Here is a 26,634-nt window from a genome sequence, read left to right as displayed (position 1 = left end):
CGTCGTCATCCAAGAGCCGTTTCAGCAAGAGGAGAAACAAGGATCTGGACAGTCATGCTCACAGTTGTGGATATCGAACTTGTAAAGTCAGACCAGTTCCTTTCATTATTACTATTCGTATGTGTGAATGTGAACTTTACTCGCATCCTTGATGAATTATCGTGAATCAGATCATCTCCGTTGATGTTATTCAAACTATCCAGGCAGTGTGCAGCACCGCTCAGCTGGTATGAAAGAAGAGCGCCACTACCAGAGGAAACAACGCGTAAATCTGGAAGAGGGTAAATTGGCGATGTGATGATGTGTGTTAGCTTAGCATTCTGAAGAAGCGATGCGACAAAAATGTGATGACATGATCTGTCATTTATTTATTAATGCAAGCTTAGCATAGTTGCAGCTCTACATAGGTTACAGACAATGCTGAACTGTAAAAGTTGTATTTTTTCTATAATTTTTATAAGTTTTGAACCCACATCAAGTGGGACAGTTGTCATTTCCACAAAGTGTCCTCATGTACCCTTGGAAATACAGTACAAAGGGACAAAAGAGAGCAAGTTGTCTTATTTTAAGCCATTTTGGTGAGGGTTTTAATCATGAAAAAGTAAAACATTTCAATAAGCTTCAGTTTGTTAACATTAATAAATTTTTCCAGCATTTATTTATCTTAGTTAATGTTAATTGATCATTTTCAATGTTTTTTTTTATTATTATAAAAATGTACTAGTAAAGTTCTGTGAATGTTAAACATTTACTAGTAAAAGTTTTATGACAATATAATTAAATGCGTACGGTAACACTTTACACTTAGTTTGTATTAACTAACATTAGTTAACTATATTAGTACAGATTAACTAACAATAAACAGTAGCCTTTTGCAGCACTCATTAGTCTAGATTAATGTTCATTTCAGCATATACTAACACATTTTTCAAATTATAATTTGTGTATATTAACATTAGTTATGCAGTATGAACTGACATTAACTAACAATTGTGTATATTAATAAAAGGTTAACAAAATAATGCTATAAATAATTATTGTTCATTGTTAGTTCATGTTATCTAATTTAGTTAAATAATGTTAACAAATATAGCCTTATTATGTTGGTTTTACATACTGATATTTTACAAACCTTGTTTAGGATTTTTTCAAAATCCCTAAACCGAGACCAACATTTTTAACATGAACTCCTCCTACAGCTTTCAAGCAAACTTGGTGCAGACCTTCAGACTGCTGTGACTTCATGTGCTGTGCCATTTCTTACTGAACGGAGATACTGTTTTTGCAATTACAAAAACTGAAATTACAAATCAGAACAATCCCATAGACTTACATTGACAGAATGTTCAAACAAGCCAACAGAATTCTCGTTAATGGAATATTCCAGGTTCAATACAAGTTAAACTCAATCAACTGTATTTGTGGCATACTACTGATTACCACAAAAAATTATTTTGATTTGCCCCATTGAGGCACTTAAAATGGAAGTGAATGGGGCCAATTCGTAAAATTTAAAATACTCACTGGTTCAAAAGTATAGCCACAATATTTAAACAACATGCATGTTAACATGATTTTAATTTGATAAAATCGCTTACTAACCTTTTCTGTGTAAAGTTAGTCAATTTTACAACTTTGTTGCCATGACGATTTAATGTCAACAACCCTTAAAACTCTAAAAATGAAGTTTTAAACAATTTTATGGCTTAAATAATAGGCCCTACATGAGTTTTAACAGATGAATCAATGTAAGTGCTTTTATAAGCTTCACATTTCTGTCTTTAAATCCTCCAAAAAGTGGCCCCATTTACTTCTGTTGTAAGTGCCTCACTGAAACCTCGATTTTTCCTTTTTTTTTTGTTTTAAGAAAAGGAGGGACGAGTCAAAATAATTTTTTGTGGTAATCGCCCTTTTTCACACGTCCGCGTTCGTGGAACGGAAGTCGGTATAGTTGGTTAAACTTGAATGGCAGTGAATGGGGGACCACAGCGATTTTAATCTTTGCTTACCCGCTTTCTCCTCCGATTACACTTTCACAGTTTTGCAAAAGAAGATAAAAATACACAGCGCTGGATAACAGCAGTAAGAAGAGAGAAACAGGCCAAATTTTCTGTCACTGCCTCAGCAGCTGTGTTAGAAGCCTCATCGCAGCTATAGTAACTGACTTTTTAAAACTTATTCCAGGGTATATAATACAAAGTACAATGTTATAAATAAAATTGGAAATATAAAAAGTTTGCTACATTTACGTTGTTAAATAAGGCGGAAACGTGTCATAACAGGTCTGTGAAAAAGGTCCATCAGCATTATGCCACAAATGCTGTCGATTGAGCTTAACTTGAATGGAATATTCCTTTAATTCAAACTCCTGTCAAAAAATTCAAAAGTAAGCTAACAAAAAACCCCACCTTTGATCTGCTTTCATTTGCTCTCTCTCTCTCTCTCTCTGAATAACCATCAAACTTTTAAAACTATTTAAACATTTCAGACAGGCTTTTGCTAGTCAACATCAAAGTTTATCTTGATGACCTATCTAGATAAACGTCTATAAACGTGACCTATCTAGTTGTAAAGTGTTATCAAATTTATAAATAAAGCAATAGTGTTTTTCTCTCTGCTCCACAGAAATGAATCATCTTTGCTCTGTCAATAATAACTTCCCATATGACAACAACCTCCTGGTGTTGGATATGGTCCTGAGCTCAGTTTGGGCAACACCTAAGCCAATCAACTGGGAGAATGTTGCTAAGTTGGTGCCAGGGTTTACACCTAAAGAGGTAAAAGACACAATAGACCTAATTAATTTGGCTTAGAAAATTACTATTTAGATGGTGTTGCTTGGTACCACGCTGTATCCATATTGTTAGAACTGCTGACAAGGTTTTTCTCTTTTATGTTTACAGTGTGCACGAAGGTTTGAAGAGCTGAAGACTACTGGCAGTTTTCCTCATGTTGACGACCAGTGTAACCCACTGACCGGAGCGGTGGGCTCTCCAACCGAACCCTTTTCCTCCTATATCAAATCCAAACTATTGGACATAACTGGAGAGACAGAGGAACCACAGTCCAATCAGGGAACTCTCTCTGTGTCAGGTGAGTCAGTAGGTGGGATTTGGACACAACAACTAAATCCCTTATTTAGTGCTGGAATCTAAACTACTCCTCAGTATTAAAGTTTGTTATTCTTGATTGAATTACATAATTTTATAGATGTTTGGTCAAAACAACAGATTTTATAGACAATAGAATGTTTCAAAATTGACATTAAACTACTATGGAATATTTTAGTCAAAGTTTTCCTAGGGCTATTGATATATATTCAATGATTTATCAATAGGCCTCACTGTGATCCCTAATGGTCGAGGAGGCTCTGCAGAAAGTGAGATTACAGATCCTGAAGAAAAGGTTGAGAGGACAGAAGGGGGTAAAAGGTGAGGCTGATTCATATTGTTTGCCCCATTCCAAGATTATCACACCGATCAACCACAACATTAAAACCACCTGCCTAATATTGTGTCCCCCTCGTTCCGCCAAAACAGCGGCAATCCGCATCTTAGAATAGCGTTATGAGATTCTATTCTTCTTATAGAGCGGTCAGGGTTCGAAATGAGGGGGTCTGGGGGTCCCGGACCCCCCATAAGGCATTAGGGACCCCCCATAAGAATTTATTTTTTGATTTTGGGGGGGTCCCCGACAAATATATTTTAACAATAAAAATTATTTTGAAAATTAAAGATCTTTATTGACGTTTTATATTTTTAACAGTAATTAATTAATTTCCTAAGCTAGGCAGCAATCAGGGCAGCTATTAGCCGATTACAGCGTCACAGATTGTGGTTTCGGCAGCGCTCCACGAGACACATGACACAGTCTGTAGCTGAACGCAGCAAAACCGAGACCTCCTGAGTGAAAATCCTGTAAGTGCTTGGATTATGTTTATATCTCCATAATAATTGCTTATAGTAAAATATTAGGAGTTCGAGTTTCTATATCAAAAGTTGCATTAACTAGATACCAAGTGTAATAATTAGAAGAGTGCGTTTGTCAGCGTTTGTTTCTAGCTGTAGCCTATGTGTATGAAGCCAAATGATCTGCCAGATAACAGCAGACCTAGCAGCTATATGATTACGTTTGGTTTGTTCCAATAATAATGAACGTAACTTTATAAAACTGAACGTAACTTTTTCAGAAACAATCGAAAATATGCCATTACAAAAGAAGAAAAACACAATGAAAATGAAAAAATAAGTAAATAAATTAACTCAGTCACAAACATGTAACCAGCTCTTCAAATAAGCTTCATACTTTGTTAAATGTTTTTCAAAGCTTCGTTTTTCGCAAATCGTGGATTCCTAATGCATTGCCACAGATTTCGTTAATGCTTCGCAGTTTTTCGTTTGCTGTTTTTTTTTTTCCTTCATATGCTTTTTTTTTTTTTTGACACAAACCTCTAGTTGGGGCGGGCTTAACTGTGATCTACTCTGATTGGATAGTGAGCTTTTGTTGGACAGGTGCTCTCTGAACTAGAAGTACAGACGTCACTCAGTGTATATTGGATATTGTATATTGGATATATTGGATATACTATACTCAGTGTATAGTGTATATAGTGCATATTGGAAAGCTCTTGCTGGGACTCAAAGACATACTATTTAAAAACAAAACAATATTCTATTACACTTGGTTCAAATTCAATGAAGGGATTATTTTAGAAAGATAATTGGTTAATTTCAATGTATATTTGTTATCATATACTGAATTTCTAAAAAAAATTTAAAAAATAATATTTACCAGTAAAAAGAGAGTTTGCTATTGTTCTTGACGCGATTCCAAAGAGTGTGATTTTACTCTTTAAAAATTACTGATTCAGTTGAAATCAACATGGACAATCTTTGTGGTAAAATGTTTATTGATAATCTGGATGTTTCAGAAAAAGTTATGTTCAGTTTTATAAAGTTACGCTCATTATTATTGGAACAAACGTAATCCCATACAGCTAGACTAAATTAGTAAATCAAAGCTATCTTAACAGTCAGTGATTACTGAAAGATAACCAGGACTTAATCAAGTCTGTGAGTTGATTAAAGTGAATGTGAATGAGTATGTACATGAGAGCTTGGTAAGCTATCTAGGAAGCTAATATTATTTTTCTTAATTTAGAACCCTGCATCATGGAGAGAAAAAGAGGGAAAAGAAAGATCACTGACTTTTTTCAAGGGTAAATTGTGCTTATGTGATAACAAGGCTGTTGTTTGGGGAAGTTGTAGATATATTGGCCAACACTTATTATTCACAGATGTCTTCATTAAAATTAATTTAATATGTTTAATTTAATAAACATTTATATGCCAAATATTTTACCATAATAATAGTAATTAAATCAATATTTTGCACTATAGAATACAGTTAAAAAGGCCAGCTCACAGCAGCTCAGCCCAGCCCAGCCAAATACAGCTCAGCTCAGTACAGCCAAGCACAGCACAGTACAGCCAAGCACAGACCAGCTCAGCTCAGTACAGCCAAGCACAGACCAGCTCAGCTCAGTACAGCCAAGCACAGCACAGTGCAGCCAAGCCCAGACCAGCTCAGCTCAATACAGCCGAGCACAGCACAGTACAGCCAAGCACAGACCAGCTCAGCTCAGTACAGCCGAGCACAGCACAGTACAGCCAAGCACAGACCAGCTCAGCTCAGTACAGCCAAGCACAGACCAGCTCAACTCAATACAGCCGAGCACAGCACAGTACAGCCAAGCACAGACCAGCTCAGCTCAATACAGCCGAGCACAGCACAGTACAGCCAAGCACAGACCAGCTCAGCTCAGTACAGCCAAGCACAGACCAGCTCAACTCAATACAGCCAAGCCCAGACCAGCTCAGCTCAGTACAGCCAAGCACAGCACAGTACAGCCAAGCACAGACCAGCTCAGCTCAATACAGCCAAGCACAGACCAGCTCAGCTCAATACAGCCAAGCACAGACCAGCTCAGCTCAATACAGCCAAGTACAGACCAGCTCAGCTTAATACAGCCAAGTACAGACCAGCTCAGCTCAGTACAGCAAAGTACAAACCAGCTCAGCTCAATACAGCCAAGCACAGACCAGCTCAGCTCAGTACAGCCAAGTTCAAACCAGCTCAGCTCAATACAGCCAAGTACAGACCAGCTCAGCTCAGTACAGCCAAGCACAGACCAGCTCATCTTAGTACAGCCAAGCACAGCACAGTGCAGCCAAGCCCAGTTTAAACAATGGACGGATCAGTATCCATGGTTATTCATGAAAGATAACAAATTAGGATGCACAGCCTGCAAGGAGGCAAAGAGGCTATTTACAACACAGAAGGGTGTTCAGATGTCAGAGGAATGGATTCGTGGTGGTGTAGGAGGATCTAATATTCGGGCTATGCTAAGAAGATCTATAAACATCGAGACAGTTTAGCCCATCAAAAGGCTTTAAATATAGAGAAACAGAGACAGAAAAAAGTCCTTCCGAACATGGCTGCAACAGTTACTGCTTCTCTATTTGAAGAAACTGCCAATGCTTTAAAAACTGCATATTTTGTGGCGAAGGAGAGGCTGGCATTTACAAAAATGAGCCGCTTGGTTTCTTTGCAGGAAACAAATGGTGCAAAAATGGGCCAATTGCACAGGTCAGATCATGCATGCATTAACATGATAGAACATGTGGCTGTTAAGATGAAAAAAACTGTGATATCTAAAATAAAGAACAACGGGTCTCTCCTTAGTATTTCAGTAGATGAAAGCAGCACATATGGCATTAGTTATCTGGTCATTTATATAAGAGCAGATGTCACAGGCAGAGGGGATGTGGAGAACATATTCCTTGACCTTGTTGCACTTGATGAGGGAACAACAGCAGAAAATGTATATAAGGCACTGAAGAACAGTCTGATGATGGCAAAACTGGATGATGAGTATTTAAAGAATCATCTCATAAGCATTGCCACAGATGGGGCAGCAGTAATGACAGGAAAAGACAGTGGCCTCATTGTAAGGTTAAAGAAAGATTTCCCTTCACTTAAAAGTGTGCATTGCCTTGCACATAAACTAGAGCTAGCAGTTCACGATTCCCTAAAATGTGTGACAGGATGTAACCACTTTGAAAATTTTATATCAAAGTTGTACACAATGTATCACCAATCTACCAAGAATGCACGGCTCTTGTCTGAAGCTGCTTCTGCGGTCCATATCAGCCTGCTAAAAATTGGGAAAATATTTACCATCCGCTGGGTTGCCAGCAGTTACAGCACAGTGCAGGCAGTCTGGAAGAATTTCCCAGCTCTTGCACAGCAGATGAGAACAGCATCCGAAGATCGCACATTCACTGACTCTGAGCTAAAGAAGTACACCGGGATGCTGAACAGATTGACCAGCACAGGCTTTGTTACGGACCTAGCCACCATGAGAGATGTGCTTCAGGAACTTAAAAGCCTTTCACTGAAACTGCAAGTGAGTACCTATTCATCTTTTGTACAGTATAACATGGGTTCTATGGTGGTTTAACAAAGCTATAGATAGTAGTTTGCATATATGGTTAGATTGATACTTCATGTCACACAAATCTAAAAATCTCCTTTACATATATATACATTTCAGAAGAGGAGTACCTCCCTAACAGATGCCAGCCGGGACATTAGACTGACAATGGAGGTTTTGGATGCCATGAAGACACATGGGGGTATGTCAATGAGAGAAGCAAAAGAATCTTTGATGGAGGGAACCTTTAAGGGAGTAGCCCTGAAGGAAAGCACAGAGAAGGTCAATCAGCTTCAGTTCTTTCAGGCAGTGATCGACAACCTGTCAAGTCGTCTTCCAGATTCTGAACTCACAAAATCATTAAAACCATTAGACCCTCACAACTGGCCCAAAACAAGGGATGAACTGATCTTGTATGGGGAGAAGGAGATACATGAACTTGCAAAGGATCTGGGTGTTTCAACCAGAGAGGCTGTTGAAGATTTCCGTTCATGGAAACTACAAGAGGATCAAAGTGGGAAGACCTTAAGAAGATTGATAGTTGCAAGCCAGACATATCTAGCAACTTCAGCAGAGTGTGAACGAGGGTTTTCTGCAATGAATGATACAGCCAGTAAGTCAAGAAATCGCCTAAGAGTCAGAAGTCTCTCAGCTGTTTTGTTCATTGACATTAATGCACCCCCATTGGAGATGTTTGACCCAAAGCCTTTTGTACTGTCCTGGATTAAAGAGGGGCACTGTCCATCCACAGCAAAGAAGTCAGGAATGGAAGCAAAAAATAAGAGTGAAGACAGACCACTGTGGTCTATTATGTGTTGATTTGGGACAGTACTTAAATGTAAATACTGCTTTAAAATAAATAAAATATGTGCCTAGTCACCTAACATTTTGATTTTGAATAATGTGGTTATTATTGGATTATTTTAGTCATATTAGAATATCTTACTCTTTTTTTTTTTTAAACGTTTCCTTATAGATTTCAGTTCAGGTTATGAATTGACTAAAACAAACTAAACCATCTACTGTAGGTACAGTCTTTTCAGACATCATTATTATTCTAGTGGCCAGTTGTTTTACAAATTCCATTTAATGTAACATAAGGAATGAGAAATGCCTTTTGTATTTGATTAAAAGTGCAAAGGTGCATGGTGCTGCCATGATGAGTACACCTGGTGGATTTAGAGTTAACTTCCTTGCTCAAGGACAGAATGACCTGTTATTCACTTTGTCATGTCAGGGATTAGATTTATATAAGGTAATTCTCCAGGCCCCGCTAGCCCAAACCATGAAAAACATCCCAAGACCATTATCCCACCTTCAACATTGGTCCATATAATTTTGCCTACAGTATATAGTGTAGCAAGGTAGTCTTCACAATTTTTAATAATTTAATAATTAAATTTTAGGGGACCCCCCAAGAGTCCCAAGTCATTTCGAACCCTGAGAGCGGTTATCTGTATTACAGCAGACTTTATCAGTTTGAACCTGTCTGGCCATTCTCTGTTGACCTCTCTCATCAACAAGGTGTTTCCATATGCAGAACTGCTGCTTGCTGGATGTTTTTTGTTTTGGCACAATTCTGAGTTCTGAATTCTAGAGACTGTTGTGTGTGAAAATCCCAGGAGATCAGCAGTTACAGAAATTCTCAAACCAGTCTGTCTGGCACCAAAAATCATGCGATTATATAATGCTTGAACTGAAAATTAGACAGAATGTCTGTGGACGAGGACATCTGTGAGGGCTAAAATATGTTACCATGCCACTTACATTTCAGATCTCTCAATTGTAATGGAATGTGATAGATAAAAAAAATATATATATATATATTATAGTGCTTGCTGCCATCTAGAGGAATGAAATTAGACTCTTCCAAGTGAGGTAGAGTGAACAGATGTTTACAAAGTTAGGACAAAAAAAAAAAATATATATATATATATATATAATTTAAGCAATATCACACGAGCAAGAGTACAATATGGCCCTACATCAGCACTGCTGTGATTCGGCCTGCTGTGATTCGATCTTTCTGAAGGTCCGCTTTCTTAGTGGAAAACAGAGATCCAAGCGGGGGTATTCCTCCCTATTTCGAGGTTGCCGGAGCACAAGAGTCATTCACTATAGAAACATTTTAAACCGTATGTATCCAATGTGGAAACTCTGATATAAGGTAAGCACCTTGAGTTCTGTAATAAATCAGTCTGTTGTGCCTCTCAGCTGTGATGAGCCTTAATCCTGAAGTTGTCAGTTTAAAGCTGTTTAAAGCTATTTACTAGCTTTGGTAATGTATTAGTAATACCAGTGATCACCGAGTGCTGTTCTATGTAAACAATGACTAACGGATTTTCTTTACGTCACCAACTGGCTCATTTTACACACAAAAATGATCTTTTGCCACCACCTGCTGGCTAACATATGTAATTTCAAAAATAAAGACAGTAACTCCTAACAGATCTGCACTGCTTTTACACTTTAGTTTAGAACAGCATGAACACACGCGGAGTGATACACACACACACACACACACACAGTGCATACACAAAGCGTCCGAGTACTGATGGTGTGAGACCATCAGTGCTCATGGAATATCTCTCATCCTATCAGATTCAAGAACCGAACTAATTGTGGTATATATATATATATATATATATACTGTATATCAGCTAAAAAAGAAACAGCCATTTTTCAGGACACTGTATTTTAAAGATAATTTTGTAAAAATCCAAATAACTTTACAGATCTTTATTGTAAAGGGTTTAAACAATGTTTTCCATGCTTGTTTAATAAACAATTAATGAACATGCACCTGTGGAATGGTTGTTAAGACACTAACAGCTTACAGATGGTAGGCAATTAAGGTCACATTTATAAAAACTTAGGACACTAAAGAGAGCTTTGTACTGACTCTGAAAAGCACCAAAAGGTCCCTGCTCATCTGCGTGAACGTGCCTTAGGCATGCTGCATGGAGGCATGAGGACTTCAGATGTGGCCAGGGCAATAAATTGCAAGACAGTGCTACAGGGAGACAGGAAGGACAGCTGATCATCCCCGCTGTGGCAGACCACGTGTAACAACACCTGCACAGGATCGGTACATCCGAATATCACACCTCTGGGACAGGTACAGGATGGCAACAACAACTGCCCGAGTTACACCAGGAATCCACAATCCCTCAATCAGTGCTCAGACTGTCCGCAATGGGCTGAGAGAGGCTGGACTGAGGGCTTGTAGGCCTGTTGTAAGGCAGGTGCTTACCAGACATCACCGGCAATGCGGTTTTGTCCCACCAGGGGCTATGGTCGGACTCACGTTTATCGACGAAGGAATGAGCATTACGCTGGGGCCTGTACTCGGAAGCGGGATCAATTTGGAGGTTGGTGGGTCCGTCATGGTCTGGGGTGGTGTGTCACAGCATCATCTGACTGAGCTTATTGTCATTGCAGGCAATCTCATCTCTGTGTGTTACAGGGAAGACATCCTCCTCCCTCATGTGGTACCCTTCCTGCAGGCTCATCATGACATGACCATCCAGCATGACAATGCCACCAGCTATACTGCTCGTTCTGTGCATGATATCCTGCAAGACAGGAATGTCAGTGTTATGCCATGGCCAGCGAAGAGCCCGGATCTCAATCCCACTGAGCATGTCTGGGACCTTTTGGATTGGAGGGTGAGGGCTAGGGCCATTCCCCCCCAGAAATGTCCGGGAATTTGCAAGTGCCTTGGTGGAAGTGTGGGGTAACATCTCACATCAAGAACTGGAAAATCTGGTGCAGTCCATGAGGAGGAGATGTCTGAAAAATGAGACAATTAGTCCACAATATGTGTGAATGGTGAGCTTTTAAATATGAATGTGAAAAATTGCAGACGGCAGCCCAAAAATGCATTTAATAAAAATATTTTTTGTTAGTGTACCTAATGTATTCAGGTTAATTCAGTAGTTGCATAATATTCTCAGCATAAATAAAACCATTTTATTGAAATGTTACCACACAAAGCACATGTTTTCCATTTTCGCTGCTTATCTTCTTTGAACACAGCCCCAACATGGTCATCCACGTGTGTGACGAGGCAAAGAACCTGAAGCAGGACTTTGTGTGTCCGAGGTACCTGTTGGTGAGAGAGATGCGTTACTTTGAAGAGTATCTGTCTGTGGACCCACAGCGCTGGGACGAGGTAGAAATTTCTGTCCACTGTGATGTCCAGATCTTCGACTGGCTAATGAACTATGCCAAGAGTCACAGCACTGAACAGTCGCATGGAAAAAACCTTGACAAGCCCAAATTGGGTAATAGTCTTATTGAAACTGCTACAGATGTTCTTTGTGTTTTTGCTGTTGTCATTTATTTTTCTCTAATTAAAGAACACATCTTATGGTATCTGTAATGTCTGTCATCTGATATGGCTGAATGGTGTTTGTAAGTAGTGGATGGTGTTTCATGTGGTTTTAAACGTTTATGTGTTGGCTGTGAGTTTGACATTTCGCTGTTTGTGATGTCGGTTATGTTATGTTATGTTGTGTTTGGTTGCAGAGCACAGCAATGTCATCTCTATCCTGATCTCCTCCGAGTTCTTGAAGATGGAAACTTTAGTAAGTGTTGTTGAGGAGTGACAGTGTTTTGGGTAATGTAGAAAGTATGCTCTGAGCTTGGTGACTTTTAGATACAAGTGCACGTGAAAGGCATGGTGTTTGATAGCTGTTTTGGGATGTTTGTATGAGCTCTGTGCACTGCCCAAACAAGCACTAATAAACTTCAATTGTAATGTTTCTGAAGAATTCTTTTTAATGTATGTGCTTGGAAGAAACAAAATATATATGTATGAATTTGTCTCCTTAGCAGGATGACTTTAGTTTGTGATTGTTTTGGTTTGTATGAGCAGTGTGTAGAGACGTCATATTGGATTGAGATCTCGTCAGAAGTTCATTGTCTTTTCATTATATGGGTTTCAGGTGTTTACATTTTGTGCATTTTGTGGATTTAAAGGTTGAGGAGTGTATCCAGTTTTGTCACAAACACATGTGTGCCATTATAGCAACGCCATGCAATATGAACAGCATCAACAACAAACTGGCCGGACACATTGCTGATCAATTCAGCCACAATGAGGCAGATGACCTCAATGACAAAAAAGACAAATTCAAAAGGTGAGAACAAACACAGAACAAAACAGAATAATTTTGAATCTGCCAGATATCATATTAGTAGTGTATACCATGTAAATATTAAACATTTAAACTTGTCAATTCAGTTCCATAATGTACAGATTACATCTTATGACATACAGATCAGTTGCATTATACTGTATGTTACTGATGATACTGTATTTGTGATGATTTTTACATTGTACCCAGCAAACTGTTTCAGAAGAAGATTGAGAGATTGTTTGATCCTGATTATCAGAATCACGACTCTCCTGGTAACGCATCTACTTTGCACCGGTGAGAGTGTAATACTGTAAAAGCATGTTAATAGCATGATGGTTTATTGTACTGATATGTACTACTCTGAGTGAAGTTTGCTCTGCCACATCTATTATAGATGTATTCATTCACCCATATTCATAATGTAATACTGGTTCAGTATCTGCCTTATACCAGATTCATTACATATTACCTGTAATACACTAAGAAAGTGCAAACTTACAATTGTTACCTTAAAGTTGCAATATGTACAAATTTTCATGTAATATTCACCTTTTTATTGCCAATGTGTGAACGGCTTGTAACGCAACTTAAAAATGAGCCCTTCCCGGACTTCCTAGGTTGCCTATGTAACGGGTATTTGGGCCTTGCTAACCGATAATACTACTTCATTAATATTAACTATAATAAATTAAATAGGTGGCTATAGAAATAAACAGTATAGGCTAGTTAGGTCACAGAAGTCTAAATTCGACTACAGGAGCTGGTGGTCAGTAACAACACAGAAACAAATTTTAAATTTGGTGCAGGTACCATATATAAGTGACTAAACAAAATATTTACAACACTACAGTTGAACTAGTTATAGTTAAGTGCACTTTGTGGTTATTGTTCAAGTAAAATATGATAATAGAAATTACAACAAATGCCATACACAAGAACCGAAAACAAAAAAACTGTCCCAGCGATGTTTGGTTTCTTCAAGACCAACGTGACAACCCACAAGGGTTTTATGAGAGTTTATGTTAATAAGTCCATAGGTTAGTGTTCATCAAAGGGAAGAATGTGCATGTGGGACTGAAGCGCTGGTCTATGGAGAAGTGTGCATGGGACAAGCTGCAGACAACCTTCCTACCAGACCAGTAGAGTGGTTGTTCAGTGGATGCTGCGCAGATGATAGGCTCCCAGCCGTAGTAACTCAGCTCGCCATCATTCATCTCCAAACAGAGTGAGTGAACCTGGCCTGTTCCTCTATACAAACATACCCTGATGGCAGCGACGGCTTCCCTACAGCCAGTAAGTTGTTCTAAAAAGTTACAATGATATGCTTAACTAAAAAGCATGAATCGAGCATAAGAGTGAATAGTTTGTAAAACACAAACCTATCCACAGCTGTCGATCGGCTTCCCCACACCTCTGAATGAGGAGTACGCCGCGCTCCGGTTAAACACTCGTGCTCCAAAGCGCGATTGGCTAAGCACAGTCACATGACTGGAGTTACGTAAGGTCGCAGGGCACGTACTCACGCGCAGATATATTAAAAGGGACAGCCAAACCAATATACAAACATTTAATATATATATGGACAAATTTTAACCTGGGTTACACCTATAAAAGTCTGTAGACTGATTTTCATGTGAAGGGAGTGGGTCTCTTTTGCCGGGAAAATCCAAAGAATGACATATATGCGCGCTCCAGAAAGCCTTGCCTCAAACAGTAGTTTCTCTTCTGCTATACAACAGCATCAACAAACTGCAACATTAGGTAATGTTATCTTAGAGAGGGAATCCAGCAAACGTCTGGCTCCCAACACAACACCCACTCCTACAAAAACTCTGAGTAAGCCAAAAAAAATCAAATAAATGTATCTACTGAAACGTGATTGTGGCCGAGCGAAAACTAGTGTGAACATCGGCAGGGCATTTGATTCCTGGAGGGAACTTTGTTTGGTCTTGGGTATCAAAACCGACCCTGAATTGGCGCTCTTCTTATTGGACAGGTAAGCTTACATAACTGCAAAGCATGTGAAATATAGTGTCATAAGGATTGATCCGTGTCATTTTAGCTAAACTACAATAACACATTAAATGAATGTCAGACAATGTTCAAGATAATGCAAAAAGCTCCATTCATTAGTGTAACGTATCTCCTTTTACAGAAAATATAAACAATCTATTATTATAAAACAATAGCGTACCGACATATAAAAATGACAGTTGTGATGGAATCACATTAATACTGAATTGTGTCAAATTTTTTGTAATGTACAGTCTATTTTATAAACTGTCATCATCCACCAAATTTAGCTAACGCTGACATAGGCTATCGTATAAATGCAGTCAATGTATCATGCAAAGAAAAGTGATTACTTCAAACTACAGTCTTGCATAGTCAGACCTATATCCACACTTTGTTTTAGCCCTGTTCCAGCACCGGAGAGTCAAATATAATATGCAGTCTCAAAGTTTGTTGTAAAACAATAATAACTGTAATTTTAAATATGCCACCTCATCTGTCAGCATGATGTCAGGGAATCACATTCAGCCTTTTGTACCTTAGGTAATTGTTTTTGTCAATGCTGCTTCACATTCCTATGGAATGTGTGCAGGAGCACATGCAATAGGTAGATGATGCAGTTCACTTAATGGCCACAGGTGTCATTAATAACAAGGGTTTCTGAATCTTACATACTGCACCTATAAGGAGCTATTTCTACCAGATTTAACCCTTAAAATTAGTTTTGTTGGTGTAACCTAAAGTAGTCAGGTTGATTCATATTTTGGACTTGAATCAAACCATTAATTTTGATTTTTAGGTTAACGGTTTTTTCTCTCTCCAGTATATGCTCAAACTTTGATATTTAAAGGAATAGTTCACCAAAAAATGAACATTTTCTCATCATTTACTCACCCTCATGCATTCCAGATTTGTATGACTTTCTTTCTTCTGCTGAACTCAAACAAAGATTTTTAGAAGTATATTTCAGTTCTGTAGGTCATCACACTGCAAGTGAATGGGTACAAAAATTTGAAGCTCCAAGAGCATATAATGGCAGCACATAAATAATCAATAGACTCTAGTGGTCTTCTGAAGTGATAAAAGTATGGGTGAGAAACAGAACAATATATTAGTCCTTTTCTACTAATCAATCTCCACTTTCACATTCTTCTTCTTCTTTTGTTTTTGGCGATTCACATTCTTCGTGCATATCGCCACCTACTAGGCAGGGAGGAGAATTTATAGTAAAAAAGGACTCAAGAATCAAGTGTATCTAATAGATAAAAAAACATGCATAGATGTAATTTTTTTATTATTGAGTTTATTAAGTATTATAAATAATTCTGCTGGTGTTTTTCAGAGTATGTTGTAAAAATGTGTTTTGTGTGGTAACATCTAAATGCACATAACTGTTAATCAGAAGGTCACTGGTTCGATCCCCACGGCCACCACCATTGTGTCCTTGAGCAAGTCACTTAAATCCAGGTTGCTCCGGGGGGATTGTCCCTGTAATAAGTGCATTGTAAGTCGCTTTGGATAAAAGCGCCTGCCAAATGCATAAATGTAAATGTAAATAGATCCTTGAAGTAACAACTGCAGGTTACCTATTTTTTTCAGTATAGTAATTTTTTTTAAATTGTGGTTCTCTCTCCTCAGATGTGGACTTTGCCTTAAGCTTCTAACCAAAGAAACAGAGAGAAAAATCCCTTGTGTTCCAAACAAAATCAACATAGACACCCGGGGGAACATTATATTCACTCACACCAGGTTAGTTCATACACTTACATGCTGTCTTTCAGTCACATACACACAAGCAGTGTTGGGTAACGTTACTTATAAAAGTAACTCAAAAAAATATTGCGTTACTCCTAAAACAAATTATAACAAATAATGGAAAGTGTTATCTTTTGCGTTATTTTGCATTACTTTTTTCGCACAACCACTTTCTCTTCTGCTATGCATTCCACATCCATTACTGTGCAACATAGTAAACAAACAGATATTTAGAAAGTAGGTCTTCACATCATATTTATAATAAAGAATCAATAAAATGAATATGCATGATCTGTTTTTCCATCAACATGGCAGCCAATATGAATAATGAAGAATAACCACTGTCTTACCTAAAGCAGAAAAGTACAACACTTGAACCTGCATCATATATGTCATCATGTGCTGTGCCCATCGACAATGTCAGAGTCAACTTAAGATATTTTTCAAAAGTCAGGATAAAGGAATATGTCTGATGAATAAATAAATATTTTTCACTTAAGTCATCTCAGTGTGCAACTTCAAAGGCGCATGTTGATACAACTTGAATGGAATAATTTTGTATGCTACCAAAATGCCATAAAAACAGTTTGTTTCAATCAATGAAATATTGACCTCATATTAATCTAAAACACGAAATGTGCATTAGCAGGTTGATTGACAGGTAGTGTCTGCATCTAAAAGGTGATTGGCTCTTTTACCTGCAAGGCGGGACTTCCTGTCTACATCCATTGACTGCTGGGTGCTGTCAATTCCAATTTCTCCCATTCATTTAAATAGAAGTGATTCGTCTCTGCTAAATGGTCTCTGGCCTCACACTCTATAGAAATACAATGCCCATCATGCACTATGTCTCCTCCCCAAAGTTTGCACAATTTTGCTCATGATTTCTCACAATACAGGGACATTAGTGGTGTACAAAAGGAACGTGTTACTTTATTTTAAAAGTATATTTTTTATAAGGATATTATGGTCTAAACTGAAAAATATTGTGCTACTTTATTCGTTATTAAAAAAGTAATCTGATTACATAAATCACGTTACTTTTATCACGTTACCCCCAACACTGCACACAAGTGAATTTAAAACCACTCCCAAACATTCAATTACATAATGCTGAGATTTTCACTCCTGAAGTTTGTACACCCACACTCAAAAAAGAAAAAAGGATTTTGCGGCTTGTTCAATTTACTTAGGAACTAAAGCATTTTGTCTTCACTTGGTTTTATTGCGTTCTATCTATTTAAATGTGTAAAATTAATGTTTACCTAATCCATTTGAGTTCGGGCTACATGAATACTATTTGTGGTGTGTTAATGCAGCATTAATGAAACTGGGCAGGGGATTTCCATTTCCAGCATGCTTTGCACTGAACCCGGAGTAAATATTAAGTGTTATTTTATGTGTTTTATGATGAATATAAAGGGGATTCTTGTTAGTTTTAAATGTTTTGTTATGTTGGAGTTTTGGGGTTTACCATTATGGTGAAGAGTGGAGCTTGAGATAACAATGAGGACAGGTAGATTTGGCACATGAAATTCGTTAACCAATTGCTGTGCTACTGCTAACCATAATATTGTTACTAAACTACACTCAAAATTCACTTTAGCTAATTACTACATAAAGAAACAAAGGTGATTTTCTTCTGTATGTAAATGACATTGTGTCTGTGTTTCAGTTACTTAGGTGCATTCTGTTTGCGGATGACACCACTTTATTCTATTCTGGAAAAAATATAAAAGATGTCTTAACAATTGTAGAAAATGTATTTCAGAAGATTATGAAGTGGTTCAATGCCAATAGATTGTCCCTAAATATCAGCAAAACTAAATTTATGATATTTTGTAGTAAAAAGAAATATGTTGAAACATCATTATTTATTAATGGATTAGAAATTGAAAGGGCACATGAGATTAAGTTTCTAGGTATTATGTTAGACGAACATTTGACATGGAAATCACATATAGATAAGATTAAAGTAAAGGTATCCCAAATAATAGGGGTGCTGCATAAAGTTAAAGATTATTTAAATAAGAATGCATTGTTTTTGTTGTATAACTCATTGATTGTTCCATATCTGACCTATTGCATTGAAGTGTGGGGAAATGCCTGCAAAATATACATTAATCCAATTTTACTCTTACAGAAAAGAGCAATTAGAATTACCAGTGGAAGTGGATACAGAGATCCAACTAATCCTTTATTCATACAACTAAAGACTCTGAAATTTAATGAATTAGTAGAGTATAACCTTCTAAAAACCATGTATAAAGCTCATATGGAAAGTTTACCAAACAATTTGCAAAACAAATTTACCAAGAGGAAAAGTATATATGAGTTAAAACGTACTGAGATTTTTACAAAACCCAGGTTCCAATCGGCTGCAAAGGAAAAATGTGTCACAATCAAAGGAGTCAGTTTGTGGAACAGTCTTGATTGTAAAATTAAAACTTCAAAGTCCATTTTTGTGTTTAAGAAGTATGTTAAATTGTCAATTTTGCAGAAATATAATACTGCGGAGTAGTAGATCAACTTTATTGATGTAATTTTGTGTTTTGATGTCTTGATGAGGAAAAGAGACAGCTGTATGAGACAGCTCAAAAGAAATGGAACTGTAAATGATTTTGTGTTGATAGGGGGCAGACATTATAAGTTTTTACTTCTTTCTGCTCCTTTTCATTCATGATAAATGCTGTCGTTGTATTTGTTTTAAATGAATGAAATAAATAAATAAATTTAAAAAAAATAAAAAAAAAATAAACTAGGTTCTTTCTACACAATGCTTTTGTGTTAAAATTACATATGAATTTTAAGTTAAGAAAACTCATTTCAAACATGTGGAACCACTGTCCACTATTGAATCAAGTTCAGACAAAGTGATATTTTTTAGTGATACTATTCACAACTATGCATGCATCCTCTTTGTGTGGCTGGTGTAATGTTGGTGTGGTGTCTGTGTAGACATAAGACATGGGAGGTACATGCGTATTTAAATGGACTTTATGAAGAGTTGAAGTCCTGGGTTCTGGTCTACTGGAGGATCTGGGGCACTATCAATTTCCTCACCTGCACGTATTGCAAACAGGTACATACATTTATGTTGTAAATATAGAGAGATATTTTACTTGTGATAATATGTAGACATACTGTAGAGACAGATTGATTAATTAAAAAATTAAATGGATAAGATAAGAAAGTAAAGGAAAATAAGAAAAAAGTGCATGTTGTATGCCATTGGCAGGCATTCCTGTGTAAAGAGTTGGGCCAATGTAAATACCACCCAGAGGCCGTTGTGTATCCTGGTATCAGGACAGATCATAAATGGCACGGCATAGGTCATTACCCCTGCTGCAACCAGAGAGACCTACGATTTGAACCCTCCTCCATGCCCAAGGTTTGTTTTGTTGCTTAAGAAAATGTTCTCATAAACTCAGTTGGCCTTTGAACTGTCTCAATTCTCACTGTGTTTAAATGCTTGGTGCAGGGCTGTAAAATATGAGACCACACTGTGAGTGCGCCAGATGGTGAAAACTGTGGCGATCACAATGTAAACCCAACGCAGACCAGAATACTGGATGACTTGCTGCTACACAGAGAGGCTGTGTGTGTGCCCGAGAGGTCAGACTACAGTAAAATCCTTCTGATAAAACTCATTTTGACTAATTTGTGTGCCATCTTTGATTCATTTGATCCACAACCAAGTGTTTGGTTCTTTTGACTCTGTTTTGCTGTAGCTCTGAGGACCCTTCTGCAGGCAGTCAACACATGTCAGGCTGTGATATAACGCTTCAGCCAGGGGTGCTTACAGCTCACAGACCTGGGGAAACCACAGCTGTGAGTCTATCTAGCTTCATAAATTAGCTTTGCTTTTTTGTCTTATTTATGTATTTTTGGCTCATTTACAAAGTCCTCTGATCTGCCCCATCATTGCGAACACTTCAATCTCTAAAATTAGAATTATTTTTGTGAATTCTATCCTTCACACTAAAATTTTGCTATAGAGTTTGGGTAAACCAGTGAACAAAATAAAACCACACTAACATACATTCAAGCAAGAGTCAAGAATATAATAAAGATAGAAAAGTGTAGGGAAAGTTGTCATTTGTATTGGGTCAAGTGTTTGGCCAAAACAATGGTTTTTACTTTAGTATGTTTTATTTTTGCTGTTTCATGAATTTATTCCTTCTTTATTGTGATGAATGTTTAGTTTGTGAATCTCAATTTGTTTGTCTGATCTCTAATTATAATTCCCTTTTCCCATAGTTTTCACTGTTAAAAAACTGTCTGCAGCTGGTAAGGAGCAAGTTCCTCTAATATTCATTGCAAAATCATTCCCACAAACCCCCATTCAAATACACACACCTCATCTATCCTTTTGCAGTGGCAGCAGTCTATGTTGTCTGAAGATGAGTACACTACAGGGTCAGAGGACACAGAGGATGAGTTTGGGGATGAAGAACACACTTCAAAAAAACAAGGTGAACTAAAAATGTTCTGATACACATCAGTAGGAAAAAGATGAGTTGTGAGTGGCAGTACCTCATTGTGGAATGAAGATGGCAGTCATGTACAATTTTAAGTATACTTGTTGGGCTAGTGATAGTTTTATGCAATTTTGTACATAGCTGCAAAAAAGGCAAGGAAATCTGGCAAACCTTTGAAAAGAGAAGTGTCCTCACCAAATTTCCAGCGTAAAGAGAAATCTGTAGAGAAGGTGAGTGAATAATTAATTAATTAATTTGCTAATTTCTTTAATAATTAGTTATGCTTGCCTTAGCTATTAACTGTTGCTCATTTTAAGGTTAGGGATTTGAACAAACCCCTAAACCAAAGTATTAAACTTTGGCGCATAATTTGCCCTGGAACATTTGTGCTATGGAAATGAATGATAAGTTAAATCTTGCATCTTTTTGAGGCGAGGTGTCATTACTTTTTAAAGAAATCAGAACAAAAATATTCACCTGGCATGCAGACTATAAAACAAATATAAAAAGATATCTTGTAGACTTACAATGAAGGAGGGACATATCTAGGGACTAGAATATCAACCAGATCAACCTAACCACCCAGAACACCCTAGTTACCACACAGCAACAAGTTATGAACCTCACAGAACACCTTAGCAACTGCAAAGCAACACCCTAGCATGTGGTGTCAAGCACCACTTACATGTAAATGTTTAGTTGTTTAATTAGTGCTTTATCTCATGATCAGTCAGTCTCATATCACTGAAGAGGATTTCCAGCACAACTGTTAGAGGAAGTAAAACGTTCTTCTGTATGTGTGGAGGGAGGTGAGGAGACCTTTGAGTTGGTCTTCCTTTTTTGGTAACAGTGTTTGGTAATTTGTTGTATTTTACTTCTCTTTTCCTTCATTCTGTCCTGTTGTTGTAAAGGTGCCTTCTCGAGACTCAACCCCATTCATGTGAGTGATACTAAAGACTTTTGTTTTCTGTAAAAGAGATCTGTTGTTGACGGTGGTGAATAGTAATGCATTACATGTAAAAATGGATTACGTAATCAGATTACAAAAATATAAGTGCTTGTAATTATATTAAAATACATTTTAAAATACTCATAACCAGATTAGTTACTTTTTATAGATTACAGATTACAAAATCAAATACTTATAATTAGATTAAAATACATTTTCAAATAAGCATTATCAGATTAATTACTTTTTTATAGATTACAGATTACAAAATCAAATACTTGTAATTAGATTAAAATACATTTTAAAATACTCCTAATCAGATTACAGTTACTTATTTATAGATTACATGATTACATATACAGGCAAAGGCAGTATATTGTCTCTAAAATAAAATCCTCATATTCTACCAATAAATAAGTTCTCTTAAATGCATTTAAGCAACATTATGTAAAAATGGTTCAAGCTTATCCTACTCAAAAGCATGTGGCATTACATAAACCAGAATTAGGTCAGAAGTAATACAAGAGCAATTCGATTAGATTACTTTTAAAATGTAATCCAAGAAATTTAATTACTGACTGCAATTTTAGTCATGTAATTTGTAATCAGTAGCAGATTACAATTCAGAAGCAAACTACCCAGCACAGGTTGTAGATGCTGTTTTGTGTGTTAGCCTTTAAGTTTACTGAAACTAACAGTCGTACTCATGACATACAAGTGAGGAGAGATTTCTAGGTTTCTGACTGATACATTTGTCTCTTTTTCTTTCTCTTTCTTTCACTCTTAGCATCAACATCCAGAAGAATAAGTGGGATAGCACTCGCTCCATGAGGTACAATCAGGACGCACAGAGGGAGGAGGGTACGAATGCATTTTCAGATGCTCTTTAACAAAAGTCTTTACAATTACACAGTGGTAGGGGCAGCTGTTACAATATAAAGCATTGTGATTTACAACACCACTTAAAAAGAATGAAAAATCACATCAGATAAAGTAAAATCCAACCAACAGCTAGTACAGCTTGCATTGTACATTAATGTGTTCATCTGCCAGGTGTTAACTACGATAAGCTTCTTTGTTTATCAACACTTTTGAATTGAAAAAGTGTGGCATTAGTGAATATTTATGATGGTGTTTAATGAATTGTATTAAATGAATATTAGGGGCAATTTCAGCTGTACTTCTGACATAGATGGAAGCCTTCACTTGATGGTTTTGTAGATTTGTAATGATCGTGATGGATGTCTATCTGTTTATTTTCAATCCAGATCAGAGGAGAATGGAAGAGATTATAGCAAATCTCACTAAAATGCGCATTGGTGACCAGGAGCAGACAAAATTTAAAGACATCAAAGAGGTAAAAAATAATAATTTCTGGCTTGGGTAAACCTCCTAAAGCCTCTTTAAAGGGAATAACTCTCTCATAATTTACTCATTCTCATGCCATCCCAGATGTGTATGACTCTTCTGTTGAACACAAACAAAGATTTTTAGAAAAATAACTCTGTAGGTCCATACAATGCAAGTGAATGGTGACCAGAACTTTGAAGCTACAAAATTCACATAAAAGCATCATAAAATTAATCATAAGACTCAGAAGCGATATGATCGGTGAGAAACATACACATTTGGGATGGCATGAGGGTGAGTAAATTATAAGAGAATTCTCATTTTTGGGTGAACTATCCCTTTAATGCCAGTGTACAAGAGTTTGTTTCTACTTGTTTTTGTATATGTGTGATGTGGGACTGAAAACCTTATTAACTTAATTTTAATGTGATAGAATATAATTTCTTATAGCAAAATTGTTTGTCAGTAATTGTGTTCTTATTTTATTACTGTCTTTTAAAATAGTATAACAACATTCTACTAGTATTTTGCACCATAATGTGTGGTGCGTGCGTGTGTGCGTGCGTGTGTGCGTGCGTGTGGTTCCAGCCTGCTGGGGGGATCTATTCTAGACTGGAGGCCCAGTTAAAGGCCTCTTCTCATCCCAGTGGAAGACACAGCAGCTCAGAGAAAACTCTACGGTACTGTAATAACCTACACAACAAAACATTTTAAAATTATGATTTGTGATATTCATCGTGAGATTTTGAGAGATTATGAAAAAAGAAAAGCTAAATATGCTTGTCTGCTCTTGTCAGGCAAATTAAATTTAAACTCCTCTATAGAAGATTAGATTATTTTATAGGCGTGACTTAGTTAAATATTTATATAATATGCCTGTACGTTATATGTTATTTTTTTTAATAAATTTTAATAGCCTTGCTTCTTACATTTTACTGTTTTACTTTCTCTCTCCCATTCTCAGTTTCTCTCAGTTCCATTTTTAACCATCGCTTTGGTCTTTTTTTAGAGCCAAGACACGCTCTGGGCCATCAAGGCCGACTTAGAGAATAGATGGAGTTGAGAGGATGAGTTTGTCAAGAGGAGTAAAGAGGTTGCTGCTGTTTGACAAGCTAGAAGAAACTACCGCTCTCTTCGTCCATCCTTTGCTCTGCTCCTCACCCCCCTCTCCAAAGTCCAGCCAGACACAACAAGAATAGCATTAGAATCCGTTACAATCCTGTGAGAAGAATGGAATGCTGGCAGAGTCGGTGATGTCATAACTATAGCTATAAAACATTAACAATGGACCTAATAGAACCTTCAGTTGCACTGCAAACAATACAAGCTTTTGGCTGCTATTGAATTGGTTGCAACAACTGTGCATCCTCTTCCTGCATCTGTATGAGTCACACAAGTACTGTTGGATTATATTTTGCATCTTTTGCTTTATCTCATCTCTTTCTGCCTCAGGATGCATCCCAGCCTCAGTGCATTGTAACGTCCATGCCAATGCATCATTCTAGTCGACTCAAGTGACCAGACAAAGCTCATATCCGTGGTACTGACCCTGCACTTTAAGCCGTCTTAATGCAATGACTTAAACCTGTATAATGCAAAGGAGACTGTATAGAGAGGTTGATGCTGACCATTAAAGACTAATTCTTGTGAGGTCTATGACTATATTGCTCTCCAGAGCTATCAGAACTGTGCTATTTGGACTTATATGATGTGGACAGTTGGGGTAGAAAACTGAATAAATAGTCATTTAAAATAAGTCTCTCTCTTTTTTTTTTACTAGTTTACTTTACAATTGCTTTAAGTTACAACCTTGCTAAAAACTGATTTTGCTGTTATTATAAAATCTAAATTTTCTGAGAAATGTGTGTCTGTAATTGTACATTTCTCTGTAGTGCAATTACCTCATATCTACTATAAAAATAAAAAAAGGAAGGTATTAGTGGTTTATCTCATGATCAGTCAGTCATATCAATGAAGAGGATTTCCAGCGCAACTGTCACCATGACAACAGCAAGAGGAAGTAGAACGTTCCTCTGTATGTGTGCATGGAGGTGGGGGGACCTTTGATGAGTTCCTTCCTTTTTTGGTAACAGTGTTTGATTGAGCTCTGGCAGGTTGGGTTACAGTACTGAGCCACCTGCCAGCCAAGAACACAAATGATCATGTGTTAATTCCCCCTTTACAAGATCCATCACAGCCCCCACCATTCAATACTACAGACATCTATCTCTTTTTATTAAGCTGAAATGTGTGTTCACAGTTCTGAGAAAGAAGACCGTGCATTTCTAAGTAAGACTCGCACACAACAAATTGAGGACAGGTATTAAATGTAATAGATTTTTTCCTGTTCAGATCAACTTGTTACCTCATTTTTAAACCATAAGTTTTTCCATACATGTTTTTTTTTTTTTTTTTTTCTTAAAACACTGTAAACAGTCAATGATGTATTTGTGATATGTACATATCAATAATTATAATTACCAATAACATGATAATGTTTCATGTCATGATACAGATGGATTCAAGCTGTTTGTGATGTGAACTAACCTGAGATAATAAATGGTCCATGTTTTAGTATAAGGAATAGAAATAGTTGCATTTTGGCAGAGAGAGGGTGAAGGTTAATGAACAGTAGCTGCCCTGATTCCCTTAGATCTTGGTCAAAGGTCATATCCTGGTCAATCAATGGCACTTTGTATATTGTTACTTAGCACAGGCTTTGTTGACATTGGTGTTCTGCTCCTGTCAGAATGTCATGAATTTGTATTCATTCAAAAGAACTACAGTGCTGAAGTTTAATATTTTTGTATCAAGGTGTAACCTGTATAGCTTCTGAATATTTATATTATAATTTATAGTTTTATTATTAGTCTAATATATAGAAAGAAAAATATAAAAAATGCAAATTTGATAAGAAGCTAATTTACTATTTGCATAAAAATAAAGTTAATTATAATCAACACTAAATAAACTATAAAATAAAGCATTTGCATATGAGCTGCTTTCTATATGATTACTTTGCTAAATAGCTGGTAAAATTGGATCTTTTCAAGCTATCCTCTGTATATATAGTTGTACTGAAAAAGCCAAGAGTCATAGGTTATAAGACAACAATCAGCACTCTGTCAAAGTTGTTTGAGTGACAGGGGTGGAGCTCTCCTCTTAGATTATGTAATGTTGATGTATGTAAATGTAAGGGTAGGACCAGAAAGACAGGGCTAAAGCCAGCCCATTCCTGATTGGAACAGCTCCCTTATGCCACAATGCACGTGCACTTCTCTTCTCCTTCTATCCTCACTTCAGAATGACTCTTTCAGCCATTCTTTTGATCCTGTTGACTTTTAGACCTTCAGCATGTGTTGATTAATGACATACAGAGAGACAAGCTTACACCCCCCGCCCCTTACATTGATTACTGTGACAGATTTTCCCACCAATCTTTACCTC

General features: G+C 37.1%; 2 protein-coding genes and 1 long non-coding RNA gene across 3 annotated transcripts; 2 read left to right on the top strand and 1 right to left on the bottom strand.

The window, feature by feature from the left end:
* The first annotated feature begins 78 nt into the window (after nt 1-78).
* On the top strand, nt 79-24,995 carry LOC127657102 (SANT and BTB domain regulator of class switch recombination-like). The gene is given in 21 exon segments (XM_052145754.1): nt 79-281; nt 2,626-2,777; nt 2,904-3,093; nt 3,338-3,431; nt 11,534-11,781; nt 12,026-12,084; nt 12,479-12,639; nt 12,847-12,933; nt 16,291-16,401; nt 19,366-19,489; nt 19,646-19,798; nt 19,889-20,022; nt 20,139-20,238; nt 20,668-20,697; nt 20,786-20,882; nt 21,030-21,118; nt 21,800-21,828; nt 22,625-22,698; nt 23,106-23,194; nt 23,776-23,867; nt 24,197-24,995. Coding segments are annotated over 21 exon segments (2,202 nt in total). The 5' UTR covers nt 79-229; the 3' UTR covers nt 24,234-24,995.
* Nucleotides 7,368-8,360, top strand: LOC127657100 (E3 SUMO-protein ligase KIAA1586-like). The gene is made up of 2 exons (XM_052145753.1): nt 7,368-7,468; nt 7,616-8,360. Exons 1-2 carry the CDS (start codon nt 7,373-7,375, stop codon nt 8,312-8,314), a joined length of 795 nt encoding a protein of 264 aa, XP_052001713.1. The 5' UTR covers nt 7,368-7,372; the 3' UTR covers nt 8,315-8,360.
* On the bottom strand, nt 11,149-14,487 carry LOC127657104 (uncharacterized). Its single transcript, XR_007972250.1, has 3 exons — nt 14,019-14,487; nt 11,483-11,603; nt 11,149-11,287 (listed from the first exon to the last, which is right to left on the bottom strand). It is a non-coding gene; the product is annotated as an uncharacterized LOC127657104 (long non-coding RNA).
* Nucleotides 24,996-26,634: the final 1,639 nt, after the last annotated feature.

Source organism: Xyrauchen texanus, chromosome 16 (assembly GCF_025860055.1).
Source record: "Xyrauchen texanus isolate HMW12.3.18 chromosome 16, RBS_HiC_50CHRs, whole genome shotgun sequence".
Taxonomy (NCBI): domain Eukaryota; kingdom Metazoa; phylum Chordata; class Actinopteri; order Cypriniformes; family Catostomidae; genus Xyrauchen; species Xyrauchen texanus.
This window is presented reverse-complemented; position numbering and strand designations above follow the sequence as displayed.